The sequence below is a fragment of the Pygoscelis adeliae genome, unplaced genomic scaffold (assembly GCF_000699105.1).
Source record: "Pygoscelis adeliae isolate BGI_AS28 unplaced genomic scaffold, ASM69910v1 Scaffold323, whole genome shotgun sequence".
NCBI classification, from domain to species: domain Eukaryota; kingdom Metazoa; phylum Chordata; class Aves; order Sphenisciformes; family Spheniscidae; genus Pygoscelis; species Pygoscelis adeliae.
This window is the reverse complement of record NW_008824365.1, coordinates 243261-253628: the sequence shown is the minus strand read 5'-3', so window position 1 is coordinate 253628 and position 10368 is coordinate 243261. Positions and strand designations below refer to the sequence as shown.

Below are 10368 nucleotides of genomic sequence, written 5' to 3'. Positions count from 1 at the left end.
GGCAGCGTGCAGAGGCGCGGTGGGGGAAGCGGGAGGGGAGCGCGCATTTTGGGGTGAGCGCTGTGCTGGGAGGAACAATACCAAAAGTTGTCTGAAATGGTAATTTCCGTTTCCCATTTCATCATCCCCGGGTAGGCGTTAGCCCTGCGTGTGTGCGCGCAGAGGATGGAGCTGAACCGAGCTGCCGCCAGCCAGCCCGGCCGGGCCGCGCTTCTTTATTTATTTCCTAGTTTAATCTTTAAATTGCTTGGTATTTTTCTCCTCGGAGAAGCCTTTGGGGGGGGGGGGGGGGGGGGGAGAGAGAAGAAAGAAAAGAATCCCAGCCCCAAAACAGCTGCACTTCTGCAGTCCAGAATTAACCTCCCCCAGTCCGGTAGATTGATTGCGTGTTTAGAAAGGCAAATCGCCGCTCTCCCCCACCCCTCGCCTCGAAAGGAGCCGGGATGAGCTGAGCCTTGATGCCCTCTGCCCTTTCCCAGAGAGAGCAGCTGTCCTGCGAGGGGGCTGTGCGGGCGGACCGAAAATCGGCCTGTTCATTGAGGCGCGAGAGTCGGGGTGTTTACGGGTTGGCTTCTACTCTAAGCTTGGAGACCTGTTTTGATATCCAGTTGCAGGAAAAGGTTCCTCCCCCCTCCTGGTTTTGTACACAGAGTGCTCTCTTACCACTGGGGACATGGCCCTATGGGCAGAGAACAAATTCCAGGCAGCTCTTGAAGCAAAAATCCCTCCTGAGATGGCCTCTGAAATTGGGTATAAACCGTTGTGGTTTTTTTTTTTCTTCTTTTCCTTACGTAGGCAAAGGTATTTAGCTGGAAACATCTTGGAAATGTAATGCTTTGTAGTGGCTGTGCGCTGTCCTGAAATGCTGAAATTTGTGTAAATTTAAGGAACTTGGAGTTAAATGTGTTTTTCCCTTTTTCTGGTCTGTTCATAAACAGGAACATTTTTATATAATCACCCTGATTATTTCCCTTTTCTGGGGGGAAAAAACACTCTGTGAGAGTCGTGGAGAGGGAAAAGGAGATTAACTCTCGCCTGTTTTCAAACGGCATGGATCCATTCTTTTGTGTGTGCTCTACCAGGAACTAAATATTTGACTTGATTAACTTAGAAAGAGTTGGTGTTTTTACAGAATGGATTTTCTGGCAGATTAAAGGTGCATATTGGAGTGCTTTTAAATGATTGCGGTGGCCTGCGGTAGAAGGGTTTGCAAAGCTGCGTGGAGTGAGACCTACAGTGACTTCTCTGTCTCGGCAGGGAAACTCTTAGGCGCCTCGTTTCGTTATGCCTGTGACATGTCGCCGCTGAAGCCGTGTGACCTGTTTTCCTGCCGTGGGAAGCGCTCCGTCAGTGGAAGATCTCGCTCTGAGGGGTGGTCTGTGCCTGCGTGGGCGCACGCTCGGGGCTCTGGCCGAGCTGCTCCTGCAGCACCGTTACCCTCACGGCCTTCGTGCGTCTGTCCCCAAAGCAGAGCCTTGTCTGCGCTGCCGTGCCCGTCCTGGCGTCTGCTCTTGCTTAGGTGTGTCTGGGGGTTGTGGAGCTCAGCTTTTTGTTGGTTTTTTTTTTTTTTTTTAATGCAGAGATGCTCCGGGTCTCTTTGGTTCTAGGAGAACTCGTCAGTCCTAAAGGAGGTAGCGCAGGAAGGTATAAAACTTGCCAGGGCACATCTTGTCTGTGTCCTCCCTGGAAAAGGGCGGCCTGGGCTTCGGTGGAGTTTGCTGTGAACCTGTATTATTGGGCTAGCTGGGACTTGCATCACCTCCGGACTTGTCTGAGTAAGCGGTGAGGGTTTGGTTTGCAAAATTCACGGCAGGCTGAGTTGCCCATACAGTGAATAGCACACTGGAGTTTGGAGCACGCACGAGCCCTTCGATTTCTGCCCTCCAACTTCATCAGTTCCCAGCTTTTTTTTTTTTTTTTTTTGCTTATTTCTGTTCCAAATAGTGATTATAGGAGCCCTGGCCATGTAAGTGTTAGCTGCTTTGACAGGCTGGAAACTGGAGATGTTACGTTTAGTGTTTCACAATTGGTTTTACTGTTCAGTTCTGCTTCTGCTTTTAAAAACGAAATCTTGTCCGTATCTCCATTTCATAAAAATGTGGCTCAGGGTGAATTGATTTTTTTTTTATGTGCTGCTTTTTGTTTTTATGATGTTGTAATAGGATTTTCTCAGACTTAAGCATACAGATTGTCCAATGTGAATGCTGGTTTTGGGTGGGGAAAGAAAACTGAAAGAACAAAACCAAAAAACCCTCCAGCAAAGCACTGGGCTTCATTTCTTCCTTTGTGTGTGGTAGGCAACCTGTTAAGATTATTTCATTTTCTACTTACCTTTTAATTGACTAAGTCCCCCAAAATGCTTCTAAACAAAATGAAGCGTATCCCAGTGTCGTGCAGCGTTCTTCCGCTGTTCAGTAGAGCAGACAAATGTATTTCTCTAGGGTCAGTGAAGACTAGTCGTGTTAATCAATACTGTACCAGCAGTGTTCCCTTTTCAGTAAACCAGATGGACTGCTTACAACTGATGGTGATTATTTTAACTGTGTAATTGTAACATGGCTGCATGATGACAGTGTTTCCTGCAGATACTTCAAAGGAAGGTTCCCGACAAGTATATCTTTACAGCGTTTAATCTGTACTCTTTGTCTTTACGTTGTGGCTTTTGGACATATGTTTGAAGTACTAAGATTTTTTTTTTTTAACCTCCTGCTTTTCTATACAGTAAAAGACGGCAATACTCTGTAATAATGAAGTGTCTCAAGTACAGGAATAAACCCAGGATTTTGGGGGCTCCCACGGGAGTGTATTGGTTTTGGTTAGTTTTAGATCCACGTGGTGACTAAGGCAAAAACTAGGAAAAGCTTTATGTTATCATGAGGAAAAGGCGGTACTTTTTTGAAGTAGTGCTTGAATCTTCTATAAGCGTGCATGTGGCTTTGTTTTGGGGAAAATATGTTCTGTGGTGACTTGAGTCTTAACTGGGACGGTCTAATTAGTGAAGAAATCCTTCTCCGAGGGAAGGAAGTGCACAGGACCGGAGCTGGTTAATTACATTTTGTAAAATTACCCAGTGACGGCTTTCTTCCGAGGTTAGCCCCTCTTCCTCCCTCCATGCGGAGTACCTGAATTTCAGGCTTGACAGTCTGCCTTGCAGATTGAAATTCTTCCCTTGGTATTAAGATTTTATGGTGGTAGACACATAGCAAGTAGTGACAGGTACTCCTGCTTTTCAGTACAGCAAAGCAAATAATACTTGGAAATATTTACATGGTGGTTGTTATTCTAATCGTATTTCCTTGGTGAGGCTCTAGTAAAGGTGGCTTGTCTGCTGCCTCCATCACGAGTGAGAATTGTATGTATTTCAGTTGTAAAAGGCTGTGGAGAGGAACTGGTGTCTCCATGGCAAAGATTTCAGTCTTTCGCGATAAACTCGCATATATTTTTACCCCATCTAATTTAAAACAGTCTGCACGACGCTTTACAGGAATGATTTGTATGCAGCTTTTAAATATTTTCTTTTTCCTGCAAGAGAGATGAGCGGCACGGAGCTGCTTTTTCTGAAGGGTGCAGAGCGCTGGGGTTCTCAGCCAAGTGTTATGTCATTTGTATGCCACTGATGCACGGTCATAAAAAATTCTCGCATGAATGTTAAAGGAAAGCCTGTGTAGTCAATTATTTGAAATCGCAAGCATCCTAAACGGCATGGGTTTGTGCAGCTAGAGCCTCAATAAAGTATGCTTGGGCAAAATGCCGTCTTCGGTGTCCTGCTGTGAAGGGGGTAGGAAGCTGTCAGCGCCCGTGGTCTGGAGGCTGGTTTTGCGTGTATGCGACCGTACCTGGAATTTTCAAGCTTTCCCGTGTGAGAACTGGTGTTTTCTGGTGTATTTTCTCGTGCGACTGCTGGGTATTTAAAAATCTTCATTTGTCTGAGCCTGGGTGGTGGTGCTAGCTTCATCTGTGACGAGTTACAGGTGATGCCAATTCGTAATCCTTTACAAGTGTATTAAAAATAAAAAGAAGCAGCAGCTTAAATGTGAAGAGCAGTGAAAAATCTGTTCAGCGTGTAGCGTGTGTGAAGAAAGCAGGCACACATGTTGGTCTGTAGTCTCCGTCAGCTGAGCTGAGGGCTTTTAAAAATCTGTTCTAATTTTTATGCTGTATGTGGAATGGCTAATCCCATAAAAGCCTCGCACCTTTTGACAGATGAAACGCTGCTGTTCTTAACTTATTTGAGCAAAATATTTTTATAGATGGTATTAGCTCTGCGGCTCCAAGGGTAATGTGGTCCTTACACGAGAAAGATCTTGCTTTGATCTGACAGCTTTCAAGATCCATTTCCAATCACTGAGTTCCATTAACTCTGTTTATAATGGTGCCCTCAGACTTTTTTCTGTTTATGTGACTCTTTAGGGTGTTAACATTTCTGCATATATGGGTTCCCTTTAATAAACTGAAGGAGTAATTGGGGTCAGAAAAGGAAATAATCCTGTTAGAAGGCGCAGTTAATTATATCAGGTATTTTGGGCTCCAGAATTCTTCCTCTTGATTCTTTAAAGTTTTCCCCAAACTGTAGGATGTAAATTACCAAATCGCCACCAAAATAGGTGTCTGTGCAGTTAATTCTGGGAGTGTGAAACGACTGCAGCTGCGGGCTTGCTGGCCCTGCGGGTCGTGGAGGAGAGGAGGGTCTTCCCCAGCGAGCAGCCTCTTCCCTCTTCTGCATTGTCGCAGCCTTCAACACCGTCTGGGTGGTCCTGAGTCCGTCGAGTGCGGCGCGGGAGCCCTGCAGCTCAGCAGCACCCCGTGCAGCAGCTCGGGCGATGGGTGGCGGCGGGGGAGCCCTGCAGCAGCTCGGGCGGGCGATGGGTGCCGGCTCCCGGCGGGAACGGCCTCCCCTCTCCCGCCGCGCCTGCTCTCTTCGTGGCACCGCCGGCGTCCTGCCAGACCTCACGTATGAGAAACCGTCCTGGGTTTTCCTGCCCCTTTCAGTTTTAGTAGTGAAAAGGCGTGAGCTCCTAAAGAGGGCTTCTGAAACCTGCGTCTCTTCTAGCTAATTTTCATTTTCTTAAGTTCATCGTGTCAGTAAGTTGTCCTGCTCGTTGCGGTGTAGCTGTTGTGAACAGAGGCTGAAATTGCAGTCCTCTAAGGCTGAGGGACTGGGAGACGCTACCCCAAAGTGAACAAAAAGCGTGCAGTAGTCCTTAGTGTTGCGGAGTAGCAATGATGGAGAGTGAATTAGCTGTTGTGGCCAGAAGAAAGTGACGTTTTTTTCTAGGTCGGGGTTGAAGGCACTGTCAGGGTGGTGATGTGAAGCATATATTACTGTCTGCATTGTCCCTGCCATATGGATGTGTGCAGTACTGCCCTTGGCGTTCATGCATTGAATTATTTATCCTCTAAAAATCTGTAGGCAGCCTTTCTTCCCCTGTCTCTAAGAAAACCAAACTTACCCGATTAGTATTTTTAAAATAAATTTTCCTCTGAATGATTGCAGTGGCAGGAGCAAACTATTGATTGTATATTGCGTTTGTATGAGTAAACCAAAGGTTACAACATTCGATATTTTGTGGAAACGTTGAAATATTAGTTCTGCTGTCAGGTGCAAGAGTGTTCGTGCTGGCGCTGGGTTCGTATGTGACTAAAATGCGTGCCTGTTTCTTCTTTAGCAACAAAATTTACAGACTTTGAAAATGGAGAGGGGAGAAAACTTTTTAGTATGTGTAAAAGAAGCTTTGTCTCAGCTACGTACTGAGGGAACTGATGTTTTTCGCACAGATGAGCAGCGAGAAAGCATCTCCTTTCCTCTTGCGTCGTACTGGATTTGCTCTAAGAAAAATGCTGAAGTGGTCCTTGTTTGAGGGGTAGGCTTCAGGTCCTCAGCCGAGGACATCGGCGCCTGCAGGGTGTCACGGTGGGGTGGTTAAATGGCTGTGGGTAATCAGGGGAGGGAGGGGAAGCAAACACTGAAGGAAGCTGGCTCTAATTTTTTTTAAGAGACTGACAGCTTTGCAGTATATATAGAAAAGGTGTAAAATAATTTACCTTTAGAGCAGCATAAAGCTGCTAAAACTGTATCGCAGGCATGGCAAAGAAGGGAGATGTTACCCTCTAAAAAATTCACCACACTCCAGAGGCAGCCTGTCCCTGAAGGCTTGACAGCCTGTGCAGCAAGAGGCTGAAGAGCTAGGTTTTGCAAGTAAATACCATGCTGCTCTGAATATCTTGACATGAAATGAAAGTACGTGTAATTAGGAATTCCTAAAAAATACATTAAATAGCTTTAAAGGAAAATAAGGCGAATGGAAACTTCATTATTAAGTATAAAATGCTTAACTGCAGCTCATGGTGCATCTTCGTTTTAAATAAAGCACACATGAAAGTGCTCCCCTCCCCCTGAGCACAGAGCGTTATCAGCTTATCTGGGCAGGAGTTCAGAGCTATAAAGACTATATCCTGCTTACACCTTCCAGCCTATCCTATGACCTGCTCTGTGTAAACAAGTTGTACCAGGAGCTCCAAATTACTAGTAAGTAGCTGGGTTTTCTGCAGGCCGGTTAGGTCCAGGAGGAGCCAAGATAAATTTCCAAGAAGTTCTCTGTTGGGAATGGTCTCCCGATAGCTGCCTTCTACAGGGAGGAGGTAACAGATCTGATACTCTGCTGGCTGTGGCAGTGACCGTATCCTTTTGGGTAGACTTTACACTTTCGGTCAGGTGTTTTCCATGTTTTGCACGATGATGGCTGCTGCAGATTGTGAAATGTCAGTGTTGTCGTAACAACACACACCGCTTGCTGCACCGACTGTCGTTCTGCCGTTGCGTCAGGTCTTGGAGGGACTGAAGATGTAAGCCTATTTATAAAGTACTGCTATAGTTATATCTTTAGATAGATGGATGAGATTAGCCATGCCGATGCTGGGAAGAGATATAGGTAGATGCGGGGAGGGGTGTGTGTGTGTGTGTGTGGAAACAAACATCCTGCTCATGGCTGTGCTATGGTGGTTTAAATACCACTGGGTGAGCTGGTGCTCTAGTTACAGTGTTTGGCCGCTTCCCATAGCTAGCTGTCTCCTTGGTTTCATCTTGCAGCTAGGCACAGGCAGATAGGTTTATCTGAACTAGATCGTGGGTCTGTAATGAGCAAGCCTGGGTATTTTTGCATGTAAAACTTTACCTTTCTGAGCGGTCGAAGAGTTGAATGCACTAGCCAGATTTGATGATGAAAACCTGCACTCCTTGAACGTTGACCTTTGACTCCAGCTCGTGCAGTTTTTTTCTCCTATCAGCTCAGAAAGGTCGTGTGAGAATATGCTAGTTTTGAAAATTAGGGTAGCTGACAACTGCTGTATCTTCTCTAGTTTCCTTCCTTGCCGTAGCCTGTCTCTTGGTGCATGTCGGGGTACTGCGCGATGACTGTCTGCTCTCTGATCTGTTTGACGCTCTCCATTTTGCCAGCGGTCCAGAAGGCTTCTGGCTTTCTGACCGGGATCCGAGGTGCCCTGCATTACTCGGAGCTGCTCTCTGTTGTGGGTGGTGGTGGCGAATTAAATCGCCTTCCCCTGTGATCAGCACTGGTACTGGAGTGTTAAACTTGTTCTGTGGTGAGAGTTGAATTGCCTTTGAGTTAGCCCTCATCCCGGGGAGAAGAGATCAGACGAGAAGGCAACTTTGTGGCTTTTTCCTGGTGTGCTGAGTAGAGCTCCTTAGTTAGAAAGCTACAGGTTGTAGTCTTAAAATGCTGAATTTACTTCTGCAGTCTGTTCTGTCTGCTAGCTTCCCCTACTTCACCCAGAATAATATTTCTTCTCCCTTCTGTCTGTCCCTCCCCCTTCCTGGGAGCCTCATCTGATGGAAGTTCTGCTCGGCTCTCTGCTCTCGCCTTGGTCCTCCTCATGCAGGATTCTTGTCTCTAATTTTAGCCTGTCTGCCTTTTGATGTTGCCTCCCGTCTGTTCCTGCCTTTCTCCTTTTCTCTGAGATCACCCTGCATCTTCATCTCCCTCTCGAGATCTGGGCCTTGTTTTTGCACGGTGGGAGGAAAGTGCTTGAAAATGGAGTGAAGCTGCAGTAGTGTTGAGAGGTGAAGGATCTGAGGGCGTGGAGACTTGTGCCAGTGGTGAGAGTTTGGGGTGCTGGCAGCGCTGGGTCTGCTGTTGCATGCTTGTTGTGCTTACCACTAATGGCTCGTTACCTCTTCTGCATCACTGTCACCACCTATTGTCTCTGGTTAGATCAGCTCTTTGAATCTTTGTCTTACTGATCCGTCCCGTATTTGAACAACGGGGGTCTTTTCCATGACTTACCAGTAATAGTTGTAGGCAGAATTTACTCTTAGAGCAGTGCAGAAAATTGAAATCCACAAGAATCCTTCTGATGGTCTCTTCAGAATTGTCATCTTGTCTGTCTGGTGCTAATTCACTTAATGCAGCTTGCGACAGAGAAGGATGCATGGGAGGTCTGCTGGCAGTGTTGCATCCTTAGCATTGCCTAGGAGCCTGCCTTTCCCCTGAACCTCCTGCCGTTTGCTGGGGCATGAAAGCTGCGTGGTTTTCTCTAGAATTTTACTTCACGTTAGCATGCATTTGCTTACATTTACAGAGAAAACGACTTTTCTAATGCGGATGCATTTTGACACAGTCAGCCAGTTCTCCGCAAAAGGATGCGGTGCACATCAGCAGAAAGCAGGGTACCTGACCTGATAGCTCTGGCATCCGGAAAGGTAGCGTGCCCTGGTGGGATTCATCTGCCTGAAGACTAGTGGGGATGGTGTGTGTACGCATAATCTGATTTGTGCACAGAATATAAATACTTGCTGTTGCAGACATGCAGCCTGTGGTTTTAGAAGTTCTTTTGTGGAAACAACACTCAACCCCACCACCACTGCAGCAAGGAGCTTCAGTAGAAACCCAATCCTAGCAGTTAGTGGAGGTTTAAAAAGGAACCTAGCAACTGCTACTGTAGTTCGATTTGCAGATTTTTATGGCTAAGGTTTGTAGCTGTTTTCTTTGCGTTGTGTGGAGATTGTGTGTCGCTGTAGAGAGAAAGGTGGAGGGAGTCGTGGTCATGCTGAGATCAGTGACTAAATTAGTTGAAATGATAACGGTAATGCTGCTGTGGGCTCTACAGCAAACGATCCTCAGGGAAAGTGGAGCAGGACCGGGATATATTTGGTGGTATGTGAATTTGGTGTTTGTGGGTAACCTGAGCTCACCTGTAAAGAGTTTTGTTACCCAGATACTTTCTGACCTAACTTGCTTTTGTCAACAGTCGCACCGAATGATTAACGAATGATGCCTTCCAGGAGTGTGGTTGTGTAAAATGTTAATACGCTGCATTTTTTCAGATCAGCTTTATAACACGCGCAGGGCTTTAAGTCGAACTTCAAAGAAGGTAGTTTGCTTTATGGTTGAACCTATGAGCAGTTTTATGTGCAGGGTGGAGTGAACTTGTGGAGAATATTGCAGTTTTCCCACTGTCATAAAAAGTTACGATCCTCATGATTCAAGTATTGTTCTGTAGGTGGAGGCAAGAGACAGATGCAGAGGTCAGTGGGAGCGTGTACGGAGTAGGTTCAGATGTGCCGGCGGAGTGAATGCCCGCTTCTGTGTTCCCAGCTCACTGAAAGGGGTTCAAAAAGTGCCTTGTGCTCTTTCTGGGTCTTCCTAAGAAACCTGCACCTGTGTTACTCGCGGAACAGGCAGACCATTTCCATGGGAAAGGAACTTGGCAGGGGGAACCGTGAAACGCGGCTGAGAGGGGTGCTTTTTTCCAATGCAGTATTTTAAACGGTTCTTAAAACGTGGCGCTTCAGAGTGGAAGAGAGACTGTAAGTCAGTTTATAACCTACTTTCTTTCTTTGGGCTTTTCTTTGGGGTACGAGCCAAGTGAGTTAAAAAAAAAGAATAAGTGGCTGCCTCTTGAACGAGCCTCATTCCAATTAACTTCACTCATGCTTCAGAAGATATTTAAAAACTGAGATATGTTCCCCGAAAGAAGGACTGTTTAGGCTAAGCGATCATGGTGGGGAGAGTAGGGTAACCTTCTAAAGCCTTAATTGCGGGCTTTTGTGAAAGTATCTGACACCGGGTTCTCGTTGACCCGTGCTGCTTTTAAACCGTGGTGAGGTACAAGACTCTCCTAACTGTAGAGTCAGCGCTGCAAATTCTGAGGTATAAAACACTTTTCAGTTTCCAATAAGTAAGTGATAGCTGATTAAAATATTCCAGTTTCAGTCAGATCTCTATAAATGTTCTGAGTGACTTAGCCTCTCGTTTAAAACATTTTCTCCTGGGATGAGGAAGTATAAACGTGCTCTTTGTTTGCAGCCAGGAAAATTAAAGGATCACAACACTCAAAAATGTACGTTAGATC

At 46.1% G+C, this 10368-nt stretch overlaps 1 protein-coding gene across 1 annotated transcript in view; it reads right to left on the bottom strand.

The window, feature by feature from the left end:
- SPG7 (spastic paraplegia 7 (pure and complicated autosomal recessive)) overlaps window positions 1-7445 on the bottom strand; it is a 52476-nt gene extending 45031 nt beyond the window's left edge. Inside the window, exon 1 of the mRNA XM_009319901.1 lies at window positions 7370-7445. Within this exon, the coding sequence (XP_009318176.1) occupies window positions 7370-7445 (76 nt within the window). The remainder of the gene's footprint in view (window positions 1-7369) is intronic.
- Window positions 7446-10368: the final 2923 nt, after the last annotated feature.